Source organism: Rhinatrema bivittatum, chromosome 4, assembly GCF_901001135.1.
Source record: "Rhinatrema bivittatum chromosome 4, aRhiBiv1.1, whole genome shotgun sequence".
NCBI lineage: Eukaryota > Metazoa > Chordata > Amphibia > Gymnophiona > Rhinatrematidae > Rhinatrema > Rhinatrema bivittatum.
The window spans coordinates 52,501,774-52,517,556 of record NC_042618.1 but is presented as its reverse complement, the minus strand read 5'-3'; the positions used below and the strand labels follow the sequence as shown (position 1 = coordinate 52,517,556).

Below are 15,783 nucleotides of genomic sequence, written 5' to 3'. Positions count from 1 at the left end.
TGCAGGCACAAATTCCCAAGGCCACTTGCACCTGCTTCTTGTGCAGCCACTTTTGTTCGTGGAAAATAATGCATGTAGATTTCAAAATGCAATTTGTGTGCACTATTTTTCTCCCCCACCCAAAACACATCCCCAAGAATGCCTCCTCATAGTGCAGCTAAAAGTAAGTACATTATGGAACATTGCATGTGTTTTTAGCCACATTGAGGAAGAACAATTTTCACACAGCCAATTTACGTGGGTAAAATGTGTTTTCCCCTTGGACAAGCAGGATAAAATCAGCTCCTGAGTGGATGACTTTATTTGAGGATGCTGAGATGAAAAAGCTTTCTCAGAGCTCAGAAAAACTGAGAATTTTTTCTAAGCATGTACAGATCTTACTATGTGGCCCCAGCCACACATATCTGCTCATGCAAATGGACATGTTTTTCTCCCTGGACAAGCAGGACTGATATCAATCACACCAAGTGGTTGACATCGTCCATCAGCACAGAGATGACACTCTCAGAGCTCAGGAAGATTGAGAGGTCTTCCTGAGCATGCACAGACCTTTCCACACAGCCACCTCTGTCCAAGTCTCCTCCTTGTGCTATTTTCTTCTGCTAGTGTGAAATTTTATTTTTTTTATCTCTTTCAGAACTAAAGCCACTTGTATTTTCCTTTAGGGGTGTTTTCTTTCTTTTCTACTTCATATTTATTCTTTTCTCTACACATCTCCAAAAAAAAAAAGTTAATTTTCTTCAAAACTGGGCAGACAACAAGCCAGGATTCATTGACAACATTCACTGATGCCAAAGCATTGGCACCAAGAGTCTCCAACTCTAATACATTGCCACCGAGAATCACCATTGTGGGAGAAAAAGAGCTTTGGAGCAGACAGAGCCGAAATAGCATAAAAGTACCTGCAAGCTATAAAATCCTTCTTCTTTACTAAGGTCTTCCTCAGACCTCATTGAAATAGGAAGAAAACATTTTAAGAAGAGAAAACCTACAAAAATATCAAGTGATATGTCCTCACCTTCTACATTGGAGACTCAAGCCAACATAAAATGTTTGTCCAGACACATATTACCACTGCAACCGCTGAAAGAATGTCATGCCTTTGTGCAGAAATTGTGGACTGACTTTGAAGATACATATATGAAGCAAGTGTTTCAACAACATAAGTCAGTCTTTCAATCCATTTTTAAAAAGTTGCAGGAACACTTACAAGCGAAACTCCCACCTTCATCTTTTGCGAGAAAGAAAGTGCAGCAAAGGAAATACACAAATCAGATATGGCTTCAAATCTACAGATCATATCAGATGATTCCAAACTCATTCAATTGAATGTGCCATCTCCTGATCCATCATCAGACTGAATGCCAGAATAATCCAGGAGTTGTAATGCTACCTGAAAACTCCACATATCCCAACTTCCTACAGAAAATGTCAGAAGCAATACCATTTAGCTTAGAAGAGGACTCAGAAGTAATAAGTGATTTACAAGGGCACCTAAAATTCATTCAGCCTCCTAAACAGTACAAGGCACTACCAATGCATGACTCTCTAATGAAAGTCCAAACTAAACTATGGAAAACACCCTTCACCGGACCACCTGTAGCAAAAAATATTGTTAAATAAAGAATTAAAAAATGGCCAGAGCATGAAATAATGCAACTCCCATATGACTCTATCAACATGGAAGTCCACAATGAAAAAAGCCAAGAAGACAGACATATTCAAACTCCTAAACAAAGATCCAAGGATTCTTGATACTATTGAGAAAAGGATATATCAAAGTGTTATCTTGCAGGCCAGAATTGGTGACCATCAGATACGAATGTTCCTCTATAATAACCTTGAAAAATTACAGGAAAGATCCAACAACCTGCCAGACGAAGAGTAGCAACCTTACAATGAAATCATTGCAGACACAAAGGATTGTGCAAAACACACACTCTGTCTTTCTTGATACTACTACAAAGGTATCTGCAATAGCCATTGCAGCTAGAAGACTGGCATGATTAAGGATATCAGGCCTCAGGGATTTTGTCCATGAAAAACTGGCAGATACACTCTGTGCAAGCAATAGTTTATTTGGCGATAAAGTAAAAGACACAGTTGAAGCAATAAAGAACCGGAATATCGCTCTTCAGTCTCTCACTTCTTCCCATCAAAAGTCATCAATAACACCAAAACCATATTGAAGATCATCCTTCTACTCACAGAGAAGGAGTTATAATTATACTGCAGCAACACTTAATGTGACAACATAATTAGCAACAGCAATCCAGACGCAACAATCATAATAGATCTCAACACAGGCAAACCAGTCTCCACTGAGATCCACTCCGCCTTTTGACTCTGAACCAGTATCCAAGAAATACCATTTCCAGACCTGGAAGTAGGGGGAAGAGTTCAATTTTTCAAAAAGTGTTGGAATCCAATAATGGACACATGGGATTTGAAAATAAAGTAAGGATATTTTTTAAACTTTGAAAATGTGCTACTTTCAAATCCTCTGATTTATCATTAACATCCAATAGATCAGTTATCCATACTACAAAGGGAGTTGATATCACTTCTTCAGAAAAAGGCAATACAACTAGTTCCTCCATCTCAAAAGAAAAAATGTTTTTATTCTAGGTAATTCCTGTCCCCCCTCCCCCCAAAACAGGAGATCTTCACCCAGTACTAGATCTTATTCTTAAATACCTCTCTAAAAAAGAGAAGTTCAAGATGAATTCTATAGGGTACCATATTACCACTCCTATGAAGGAGAATCTGGGACCTAAAAAATGCCTATGCCTACATTCCAATCAATAGTGCTCATCAGAAGTACCTAAGGTTCACCCTAGAAGATCAATATTACCAGTACAGGATGATGCCTTTTGGTCTCATGGTAGCACCCAGAGTATTCACCAAATGTCTAGCAGTGGTAGTAGCTCACCTAAGAAACAGAACACATTATAGTGTTTCCATATGTAGATGACTGGCTAATATCAAGTATATCATATGAATATCCCATCAAAGACTCAATCCTATTGATAAAGACAGTGCAATACCTAGGATTCCTCATAAATTAAGAAAAATCTTCAAACCAAAACAGCATCTGGAGTTCATAGGACGAACTTGAATATCATCAAAGTGAAAAGATATCTTCCATAGAAGAGAGCAAACAAATTAATCAGCTTAGCACAGGGATTGAAAGCAAAGAAATTAATAACAACCAAATACATGAAACTGCTTGGTCATATGGTATCAACATTGCATGCAACACCATTAGCATGACTACAAATGAGATAAGCGCAATGGCATCTAAAAAGCAAGTAGAATCATCTCATTCAACCATTAAGCTACAAGATCCACCTAAACAATGAAGTAAAAAAATTAATTCTTATAATTGACAAGCAAAAGAAACCTGTTATGTGGACAGAACTTCCACCAGCCAATAATATAATCTGTAGTGACAATGGACACATCTCATCATGGATGAGAAGCACATCTTAATGACATCTGTACACAAGGAGAATGGTTAAAAGAAAAATCTATTCTTCATATCAGTCTTCTAGAGCTGAGAGCAATTTTCAGTGTTCTAAGAACATTCAAGCCTTGGCTGAAGAACAAAACCATACAGATGCAAAAGGACAATAAAGTTGCCATGTTCTATATAAACAAGCAGGGAGGAACAGGATCCTATCTACTCTGCAGAAAGTCCATGGGCATATGGTCCTAGGCAACCAAAGGGAAAATGCCAGTTTCAGTAGTGTACCTACCAGGAAAAAAAACAATGTAATAGCTGACAGATTGAGCCATTAGTTACAACCACATGAATGGTCACTCAATCTCATACTACAAAACCTTTTCACAACTTGGGGCACATTGGGCATAGACAAACTACAAAAGTATTGTTTGAAAAGGCCATCACAAGATGCAGTAGCGAAGGATGCCTTTCTAATTCCATGGAAAAAGGAGACAGGATATACTTTTCCACCAATACCGTTAATAAGAAAGACAATTCTGAACTTAAGGAAGGTCAAAGGAATAATGATCTTAATAGTACCCTGTTGGCCTCTTCAGTTAGTTCCCTTGGTTGATCAGACTGGTGGCAAATGCATCTATAAAGTTACCAATAATTCCGAATCTATCAATTTGAGGGAATGGACGTTCCAGATTCTAGTATTGACAGCATGGATGTTAAAAGCAACATGATCATGCAGCTACATTTACAATAAAGAATAAATTAAATTCTAATGGCATCCAGAAAACTTTCCACAAAAAGTCCTACGGTTTCAAATGGTAAAGCTTCACAAACTAGTGCAGAAATTAAGGATAACACCCTTTCACATGTTCAACTTTGAAGATACTCCAATACTTCTCTTTATAGACTCTGGACTAAAAACAAATTCCATCAGAGTGCATTTGAGCACAATAGTAGCTTATCGCAACATAATTGAGGGAAAATCAATCTCTCAGCAACCATTAGTGTCTAGATTCATGAAAGGATCGCATAACCTTAGACCATCACTAAAAGAACCTGCACCTCAATGGGATTTAAATATTGTGTTGGCACAGTTTATGAAACCACCATTTGAACCTGTGGCTAATGCAGATATGAAGTTCTTGGCATAGAAAACCTTATTTCTAATAGCAGTCACATCAGCCAGAAGAGCAAGTGAGCTACAGGCATTGGTTACCTATGCCCAGATATTCAAAAACAGATACGCCTCAGAAATCCCCTGACAATTCTTCCGAAAGTAGTGTCTCAATTCAATTTAAATCAAGAAATAATACTACCAGTGTTCTTTCCTACACCACATACATCAATAGCCAAACTAGCATTATGTACCCTGGACTACAGAAGGAGCCCTTTTGTTTTACTTTGACAGAATGCAAACGCTCAGGAAATTGTCTCAACTTTTCATAGCCTACAACACAGCAACAAAAGGCATAGCTGTCAAAAAACAAACATTATCAAAATGATGCATTTCTCATTGTTATGCAATCATTGGTATAAATATTCCACAACTATTGGTTTGGACATTCCACTCAATGTATCTCACGGCAATGTACCTATTGTAAAGTAATACCTATAATGTGATCTATTGTACCACACCATTTTGAAGCAGTTGACCAGCTGCGAAAGGCGGAATAGAAATAGTAAATTAAATTAAATTATGAGGTGAGATTGCTTCTAAAGGGCGAAGCCAGGAGCAGCGTAGCATGGTGGCTAAAGGAAAAGAGCTTGAGGAAGTGGATGGAGCGGAGCCTCCTCCCTGGATTATAGTAACAAGGAATACCAATATGAGTTCAATGTTCTATGTAAAAAAAACCCAGGTCTAACCTCCCAGACCAGGGCAACCTTTTCGTTACTTGTAAACCGGATTGATTTGTATTGCATACAGGAATTCCGGTATATAAAAATTAAAAATAAATAAATAAATGGAGAGCCCACTGAAAGACCTCTTCAGCACATGCACACAGGATTTACTATATGTTGCAATAGAGGTTTTATTAAGAATGCAGATAGGCTTAATTTCAGTCCAGATATCAGTCTCGGTCTTTGCACGGTAGTTTCTTTCCAATAACTTCTCACATATGATAGAGACAAGACTTTCAAACATCACAGTACTGTATGACATTAGCACATAATGGCAGCAAGAACTCACAAGTCTCCTCTGGGACGCCACACCTTTCTTTAGCCTCCATGCTATCTAAATGCTGGGAACACCTGGAAGGTGTCCAGCACTCCTTTTGAGTCTCCTGAGGACAATCCAGATCCTCAGGAGTAGGGCCATAGTGTAGGCTATCTTTAGATTGAAGTTGGCTTTCTCTGAGCCATCCCTTGGCTCTGTGCACAGCACCCCAGACCCAGCAGATCCCGGTTCAAGACCAGGAAAAAGAACTTTTTCCCTGATACAGGAAAGGGCAGTCTAGGGTCTCTGAAACATCTTGGAGGCTAAATGGCTGATAAACCATCTGGAGACAAGGACTATAAGGAAAGCCTTGCAAGTGTTTTGTCCAGTGGTCTGCAGCCGGGCACTATTCGAGCCTATCGGGAAGGCTTTGAGTAAGAACCTTATGATCAAGATGGTGGTTTTGCTAGTGATCTTTTTGGCTATGAGCGTATCATAGCTTCAGGCCCTCTCATGCAGGGAACCTTTATTAACTTTGTTGAACGAGGGCTGTCTTTGATATTGTACCTGTGGTCTGACCCATCATTGCTACAAAAGGTTGTGTCACGGTTTCACTTGCGTTAGGCATTCTTTCTACCAACTTTCAGAGAGTACAGGACAACTCACTTCAAGGACATTCATCTATGTGCAGAGGATTCTGCTCTGGTATTTGAAGTTGACAAATGCATTTAGGAAGTTGGATCATCTGTTCCAGTTTTTATGATCAAAAGAAAAGTGAAGCTGCGACCGAAGCCACTATAGCTAGGTGAATCAGACAGGCGATTGGACTGGCCTATATATTTGAGGGGCTTGTGATTTCTAAAGGACTCCAGGTTCATGCTACAAGTGTACAAGTGGCTTCTTGGGCAGAACATCATTTGGTTCCACCAGAGGAGATATGCAAGGCAGCAATGTGGGCTTTCTTGTATTCTTTTACCAGACTTTAGCACTTGGATGTCCATGCTTGAGACACTGCTGCCTTTGGGTGGGGGTTTTGAAAGCAAGTTTGTCAGGCTCCCACCTGGTGTGAGGATTGCTTGGGTACATCCAATTTGTTTGGAGTGGTCTGGTGGGATGAAAAAGAAGAAAAAATGTGGTTCTTAACAGACCAGTTTAGGAACCAGCCTGGTTATCTTTAAGCCTGTTTCTGCAGAAATGTTGCACTCAGCTGACTAGTTTTCATTACGGTTTATATGTTTAGTGTTCTGATCTGTGGAGGAAGGGAGAGATTTTTCATTGCAACTGGCTGCACAGGTCCCTAAATAGGGACGTTCAACAATCTAGTTGTTCTCTGTCTCCATTTGCTGGAAGTTGAGCAAAACCTGTTTGTCTGGATTGGTCTGGTAGGACTTGAAGAAAGAAAATTAACAGGTAAGAACCTAATTTGCCCTTCCCCTCATCCAATATAAGAAATGTTAGAAAATGACTTTGCTGTTATAATGTAAAATAGTTTACATTGTTTAATATGCAAATCTTTGCAAATGTGTTACTAAATTGCTGCAGAATCTACCCGTGAGCTGATGCACGAAACTAGGGGCTGCAACTATAGTTTATTTGGGAAGCACGGTGCAAATGTTGACACTCTGGTACCCTAGTTTGCTGCAGGGAGTTGTTTATTGTATAAGTACATTAAATTATAGCATTTTATTAAACTTTATTTCTGATTCTAGTGAAATGATTGCTTATAAAATCAAGCCTAATTCTCTGTGAATTGTTTTGCAGGAACACAGAAGAAATATGAACCATAGACAATGGATAGTGGATTTTGTCAATCAGTCATTATTGCAGCTAAGTGTGTGTGATATAGAAAGCAATCGCTATGACAGAACAGATTTTGCTGAACTTCTCGGCACCCTGAACCTGCAGTGGCACAGACTACAAGGATCACTGAACAAGAAGGTAATGATGACCAGTGATATCTGTTTTATTTATAGTAAGTCTGGCTATAGCATTTCGATAATGTCTTGCAAACCCCTAAACTTCTAATAGGAGGAAACTGGAACTGAAGAAAAAGCTTTGTATTTCCAAATTCCGGGGGGGGGGGGGGGGGGGGGGCAGAACTAAACAATAAGCCATTTCAGTACTTGGAACTCTATTTCTAAATAAAAAATCTTCACCGCCCAGTGATTAAATTTAGGCACCTTAAAAATGGGCCGAATTAGGGGCAGATCCGGTTCAGGGGAGTGAAGTTAGGTGTTCAGCACTGATTTCCAGCACTTGGCAACTAACTTAGGTGGAGTATTAGCCGACTAAATTTAGGGGCCATGGTTTTAGACACCTGTAATTAAAGTTAGGGACCTATTTTCAGCCCAAAATGTAGGTGTCTAAAATCAACTAAAACTAAGCACATAAACAGGTTCCCTAAATTGAAGTGCTCAGCAATCTTTAAATATCAGCCCCAATGATCATTAAAATGTTATTGTAAGTTACATTGTATAAACTGAATATATATGTATTTTTAATGTTTTGTTTATGCAGATTATTTTATAATACTGTAATCTTTATATCATTGTAGGTAAATACCATTTGGCCCGAATATAAGAAGGGATTTTTTAATTGTTTCCAAAACCTTGTCTTATAATTTCAGCACTGACTAATCTAGAGAAAGGGGCAGTGGCAGTGTCCTTCCCAGCTCCGGCAGAGAAGGAGCTAGTAGTGTCAGCTCAGCCTGGGCAGAGGAAGAATTCAAAGAATCACACTTGGGCTGAGGAGGAGTCTAATTGCTGGCCACATTGTTTTTTTCTCTCAGACTAGCCTAAATATAAGGAGGTCGATATTCAAAACCCAGACAGATAACTGAAAAGCTATCCGTCTAAATGGCTAACCGGCGATATTAAAAGCCGGATGTGGCTTTCTGGGGATGGGCGAGTGGCATTTTGGGGAGGGCCGGAGTTCACTGCTTAACTTATGCAGCTAACTCTGGTCGTGCCATAGGGCTTTTCTAAAGTTACCACATAAACATACGCAGCTAATTTTTTTAAGAAAGCCAAGTATATTCAGTGGTGCAACAGCGCTGCAGAATATACCCTGCTAGTTAACCAGATATGGTTATCCGGCCACTCAGCAGCTGAATATTGGCCTCAAGGGGGCTGGCTTATATCTGGGCCGATATGGTAGTTTGCTATTGCACATCATAAGAAAAACTGATTGTATAATAGATGGACAAATATCGTCATATCCATTGACCAGAGGCAAGTGGCACCTTATAGATTAACCAGTCTGTTAAAGCAGGAGCTTTCGCGGACAGAGTCCACTTCATCAGATGCATTTGACGAAGTGGATTCTGTCCTCAAAATCTTTTGCCTCAATAAATTGGTTAGTCTATAAGGTGCCACCCGCCTCTTGCCATTTTTGCTACACCAAACTAACATGGCTATCCCTCTGAAGATTTTTTTCACATAAATTGTAATGGTGTAAATTATTTTTTTTACACTAAATATTTATTTTGTATTAATGTTTCTTTTCTCTCCTTTTACTGACATTTTGCATATTTATTTATCTAAATTGGTTTTATGTCTTTGACATTGTAATATATTTACTTTATTTTTTTTAATTCCTATCAATTATAGATACAAGATTTGGAACAAATGCTGGAAAATGTCACAGAAAAAGAAAATAAAGTGCAAACTTTAAGCAGCTGGTTTGATGCTCAAGGAGACAAACTGAAAACACTTGAAAAGTCATCAAGTCTGATTTCAGCTCAGAAAGCATTAGTGGAGTGTGAGGTAACATTTTTATTTATTTATTTATTTATTATTTTTATATACCGACATTCATCTCAATTGAGATATCACACCGGTTTACATTCAGGTACTGTAGGTATTTCTCTATCCCCAGAGGGCTTACAATCTAAGTTTTTGTACCTGAGGCAATGTAGGGTAAAGTGACTTGCCCAAGGTCACAAGGAGCGACAGCGGGATTGTGATTTTGAGGATTGGGTTTGGCACAACTAAAATAAATTTGCAAAAGTAAAGATATAGTCGAGGTCTGACTACTATTCTGTGCCACTGGCACGTTTACTTTAGTAGGGGAGTGTAAGCTCAGCATGCTGACAACTAATTCAGATATAGAATCAGCATCTTGATTGCCTGTTCCTGGTGCATCCAAATTGCTTCTCGGTCTCAGGTTCCAATTTCAGGATCAGTTTTATTTTGATAAATGCATGCCAGTGGGCTGTTGATTCTCATGCATTGGTTTACTGCTAAAGTCATGGGCATCATCCACTACCTTGATGACATCTTGTTCATTGTGCCTGAGGCTTCATGCTCCTGCTAATATCTCATGCAAGGTTTCCAATCCGTGGCACCTAATTTTGGCATACTCCTGACCCATGAAAAAAGTGAAGGTCCTACCAGAGTTTAACTTCCTTGGGGATAGAACTCTGCTCAGGAGAGATGGTGTCAAGACTACAACAGAACATTTTGCTAAAATAGAAGAGGTTGGTTAGGTGAACGTACTCTGCCAAAATGGTGACCTTGGCTCACATGCAGTCCCTCATCAGCAACTTGAACTGTGTAATTCCAATGGGATAAGTATTTCCTTCACAAAATGCTGGCAGCCATATCTGGGGCCCACAGCATTCGCCATCATAGAAGGGTGACCAAGCCACTGTGAGGGGGGATATAAAGTTATTGGATTAATTCCTCACCCATCTCTAGCAGGGATTTAGAGCTTTATTCCAATGCATTTGACAGCACAGGCTTCAGTGTGTACTGCGAGAGTGCTTGGCCCTGAGTGAAAGGCAGGGACATCTAGAAACATCACTTTCCCAAAGTTATTCATTCAAACCTGGAGCAACAGGGATTCTCAGTTTTGCTGAAATTTTAGCAACAGCTAGTGAGTTTGTGCTTGCTTTATCCTTTGCTGTGGCTATCTATCTAGTTCTTCTCCGAAGTCAGATTTAAGCCTTAGACAAAAGTCCATAATGCCATTTGTGCAGGCTTTCTGCTTGCACATCTCACTTTCATTGATTGGGAAATTTAAACTTAGGCTTAAACAAGTGCAATTTCCAAACTGTGCAAAATGAACTGCAGATATTTTATGAGCTCTTTGTGTTTATGGAGGGGAGAAGGAGGAGAGAGTGCAGTTTTGAGAATTATTTTAAAGTGGAATAAAACTGGGATGAAGTATTTTTCTTGCAGTTCGGCTATAGCATGGTTTTGTGCAATTTCTTTTGCAACATGCATGCAAAATTATTAAATCTGGCCAGTAGCATTCCCTGACACAGATACTATAAGGCAATTGTTTATAATTTTCTTTGTTCCTCATCTAAAAAGTATATGCTGACCAAATTCCAAGACTATTTCCAGAATTACTTTCCAAAGCCACATTTGTCCATTGAAATGTCCCACTGAATATCCCTCAATAAAGTTATCCAGCTGCCTTTAGCTGGATAGCTTCAAACCTAACCAACTACTTTTTGACTGTTACCATCTAGTGACATGTGGCTGGATAAAAAGAAAAAAGTGAAGCGTGATCCTATGCCCTGAATCCAGTACCCCACCCAATATGTTTAAAAATGGACCCTGCCAGCCTGTGCACTCCCTAACATCCCTGAACCCCTCTCTAAAATTACTTTACAAAAGAAGGGGCCAATGCAATACAGTGTGCTCAGCCAAGCACACTGTTTAACCCACTGTTGGACGTGGATTGTGCAGATGCTACCTAATCCCCTTATGCAATAAGGGGATTAGCGCCTCCATAATGCGTGTCCTGTAGGCAGGTTTAGGGGTGCAGGGATCTCTTTGTTACAAGACACTGCCAGTTGCCCTCCCACCTTACTTGTGATCCTAAGTCAGGGAAAAGACAATGTGTATTCTCCTCAGAAATAGACTTGTATTTATCAGATTTGGCAGGACATAGCATTTAGAAAATAACAACAATTCTTATCTCTTATGTCCTGGCCACTAAGCACCAGTTTTCCCTAAAGAAAGTTCTGCATCATGGGTGGTAACAGACATCCCGTAAACTTTAGCCTGTATATGCTATTAATGCTTGTGGCTAACTTGCTTACCCCTGATTCCAACGTTCAGGCAATTCCTCTGTTCCGGCTGGAGACCTGGGGAAGGTGTGCAGGGGAGAGGCTTGCTTCCTGGGCTTGGTGCCGGCCGAGCGGGCAGGCTGTGCAGGAAGGAGGCTGTGCTTCTGGCTCTGGTGCTTGCCGACTGTCTGGGCTGGCTCTCACCCTTCCTCTTCTATGAATCTGTGTCACTCCCCGCACCTGGGCCTGCGTCTCTTCTTTCTGATCACCTGGTCACACCAACCCTTGATAGCAGGGAGGGTTGGTTTGCCTCTGGGCCCCCCCCCCACCCCCCTTTCGCTTCCAGGGCACCCTCAGCACAGGTTCTCGCCCTCTGGGTTTTCTCCCAGGGTTTGCATTCAGGGTTTGTACCTTTTTTACTTCAGGGGGGGTCCGTTGCTTACCTCCCTGCTCCTCTCCCAAGGGGTCCGTTCCTTTCTTTCTCTTTTCTTTCCTTCCTTTTTTTTTTCTTTCTTGCCTCCCTGTCTTATACTTCCCAGCTGATAAATATGCATAAGCTCATGCATAGCCTTGTGGAGGGTGGAGGATATCTTGCCACATTACAGGTCTTTTTCCCCCCTCCCATTGCAAGTCCTTTTCCCCCTTCCCATTCCTTTGGGGGGGGGGGGAAGAACTTCTACGTCTGTATGCCAAGCTGTGTGTCAGAATGTTAGCATTGTCTCAGGCTGCTCTCCCTTCTTCCTTACAAAGTTGGGGATCTTCATAACCTTCTGCACTTTGCTTTATTTGCACAGGAATTGTTAACAAGCACATCTGATAAGGCATCCTTCACTCTATTAGGACAAGGCCTCTTCATTTTCCACTGATGCAATGCAATTTAAAATTCACCTGGGTAAAATTCCTTCTCTTGCTGTAACAGCGTCTGAGGTCTGACAGAATTTAGCCTGTACATGGCTATTATAATTCATATTGGTGCATCATTGGTGCATCATACAGTCCAACTTGCGGCGAAACTAATAGCGCTCATCACATGCAAATGCATGTTGATGGGGCTATTAGGGAATCATTCACAATGCAAAAAATAAAATGTGCTGAGCACACCCAAAAGTTGTACAGAAAACCAGAAAATACTGCTTTTCTGTACATCCTCCTGAGAGTTGCTTATCTGTAACAGGTATTCTCCAAGGCAGCAGGATGTTAGTCCTCACATACAGGTGACATCATCAGATGGCACCCAACATGGAAACCATCTGTCAAAGTTTCTAGAAACTTTAACTAGGCACACTGAGCATGCCCAGCATGCCCTATACCACACATTCACTCAGGGTCCCTCTTCAGTTTCATAACATAGAATTACAATAAAACACACTCCGCAGGATGGAAGCAGGTTTTGTGAGGACTAACATCCTGCTGTCCTTGGAGAACACCTGTTACAAGTCAGCAACCCTACTTTCTCAAAGGACAAGCAGGATGGTAGTCCTCACATATGGTTGAATCCCTAGCTACAGGCTACTCCCGAACACAGGAAGGAATCAACAGTCACCTAACCAGGTGCCAACGGGCATAACACCACCGGTGTTGTTAGTAACAGAGAGGGAAACAGCCTGAACCCAAACAACAGGCCCAAGGTTGGGAGAGTTGGGTTCTACACCTCAAACAGGTTCCTGAGGACTGACTGAACCTACTGTCACATCGGCCATCCCTATCCAGACAGCAATGGGATGTGAATGTGTGGAGAGAACTCCACTTCGCAGCCTTGCAGATCTCCTCCTTGGGAACTGCTCCGCAAGTGGGCCACCGATGTTACCATGACTCTGATAGAATGAGCCTTGACATGACCCCCAAGATACAGTCCCACCTGGGCATAACAGAAGGAGATGCAATCAACTAGCCAATTGGAGATTGTCGGTTTATCAACCTATTCTTATCAAAAGAAATAAAAAGTTAAGTGGACTATTTATTTATTTAAAATTTTTAATATGCTGCCATTACATTATTTGGTGATCATAGTGGTTTAACATACATAATTAAAATAAAAGTAACATTAAAAACAAAATCTGTGAAAATACAGCGAGCTTGGACTTTTGACAGACTAATCAAAACAAGGTGGAAGACACTGGGGCGGATTTTCAGAGCCCTGCTCGCCTAAATCCGCCCAAATCCGGGCGGATTTAGGCGAGCAGGGCCCTGCGTGCCGGTGAGCCTATTTTACATAGGCCTACCGGCGCGCGCAGAGCCCCGGGACTCGCGTAAGTCCCGGGGTTTTCGGAGGGGGGCGTGTCGGGGGGCGGGACCGAGCGCAGCAGCGTTTTCGGGGCGTGTCGGCAGCGTTTTGGGGGCGGGTACGGGGGCGTGGCCACGGCCCGGGGCGGTCCGGGGGCGTGGCCGCGCCCTCCGTACCCGTCCCCAGGTCGCGTCCCGGCGCGCAAGAGGCCCGCTGGCGCGCGGGGATTTACGCCTCCCAGAGGGAGGCGTAAATCCCCCGACAAAGGTAAGGGGGGGCTTAGACAGGGCCAGGCGGGTGGGTTAGGTAGGGGAAGGGAGGGGAAGGTGAGGGGAGGGCAAAAGGAAGTTCCCTCCGAGGCCGCTCCGATTTCGGAGTGGCCTCGGAGGGAACGGGGGTAGGCTGCGCGGCTCGGTGCGCGCCGGCTATACAAAATCAATAGCCTTGCGCGCGCCGATCCAGGTTTTTAGCAGATACGCGCGGCTCCGCGCGTATCTACTAAAATCCAGCTTACTTTTGCTTGCGCCTGATGCGCCAGCAAAAGTAGGCCAATTCGCGCTATTTGAAAATCTACCCCACTGTGTCCGATTGAGATAGTAAAGGGGAGGTACTTCTTTTCCTAAGTGCTGACATAGATATATTAGAGGCCAAGTTTAAGATGTAGAGGTAGTTTCAAAAGCACTCCTAAAAAGAAAGGGGTAGATTTTCAGACCGCACGAATAGGCGTACTTTTGCTGGCGCATCAGGCGCAAGCAAAAGTACGCGGGATTTTAGTAGATACGCGCGTAGCCGCTAAAATCCTGGATCGGCGCGCGCCGGCTATACGGAATTGATAGCCTTGCGTGCGCCGAGCCGCGCAGCCTACCCCTGTTCCCTCCGGGGCCGCACCGAAATCGGAGCGGCCTCGGAGGGAACTTTCTTTTGCCCACCCCTCACCTTCCCCTCCCTTCCCCTACCTAACCCACCCGCCCGGCCCTGTCTAAACCCCCCCCTTACCTTTGTCGGGGGATTTACGCCTCCCGGAGGGAGACGTAAATCCCCGCGCGCCAGCGGGCCGCTAGCGCGCCGGGACGCGACCTGGGTGCGGGTCCGGAGGGCGCAGCCCTGCCCCCGGGCCCCGCCCCCGGAACGCTCCCGACACGCCCCGAAAACGCCGCGCGGTTCGGGCCCGCCCCCCCTCGCCAAACCCCGGGACTTACGCGAGTCCCGGGGCTCTGCGCGCGCCGGTAGGCCTATGTAAAATAGGCTCACCGGCGAGCAGGGCTCTTAAAATCCGCCCCAAAGGTTTTAAGGTTCTTTTTAAAATCTTTGTGGTTGGTAATCTGCCTCAAGTTATCAGGAATTGCATTCCAGATTTGGGGGCCAGCAATGGAAAAGGCACGTCTTCTGGTGATATCTAGCCTGGCAACTCTGATTGTGGGAACTTGTGGTAAATTTTTATGCATGGATCGTAGATTTATTGGCTTGGTAGATTCGGAATTGAGAGCAAAGCCAATAGAAGTATAGACTAGAAGTATAGTCATGAATCAGGTTATATATGATGGAGAGGATTTTATATCTTCTGTAATGAACCGGTAACCAGTGTAGAGAATATAATACAGGAGAAATATGGTCTCTGTGTGAAGTACCCATAAGAATGCGAGCTGCAGAATTTTACGCTAATTGTAGGGGACAGATGGCGTTATCGTGTAGTCCAATCAAGAGTGCATTAAAATAGTCAAGACCTCTAAAGATTAAGGATTGTAAAATTGTGCGAAAGTCATTAGGGTATAAAAGAGGACGAAGACATTTCAAAATATGAAGTTTAAAGAAGGCATTCTTTACAATATTAGAAATGTGATGTGACATGGATAACCTAGAGTCCAGCATAACACTTAGGTTTTGTGCTTTGGACACTATTGGAATTAAGTTACCATCTAAGT

At 42.5% G+C, this 15,783-nt stretch overlaps 1 protein-coding gene across 3 annotated transcripts in view; it reads left to right on the top strand.

Annotated features, from left to right (window-relative positions):
• The window catches only part of SYNE2 (spectrin repeat containing nuclear envelope protein 2), a 799,865-nt gene that overhangs the window by 626,146 nt on the left and 157,936 nt on the right, over positions 1-15,783 (top strand). For all 3 annotated transcript variants that reach the window (XM_029598126.1, XM_029598125.1, XM_029598127.1), the window contains exons 87-88: positions 7,380-7,556; positions 9,227-9,382. In XM_029598126.1, coding sequence (XP_029453986.1) covers positions 7,380-7,556; positions 9,227-9,382 — 333 coding nt within the window. The remainder of the gene's footprint in view (positions 1-7,379; positions 7,557-9,226; positions 9,383-15,783) is intronic.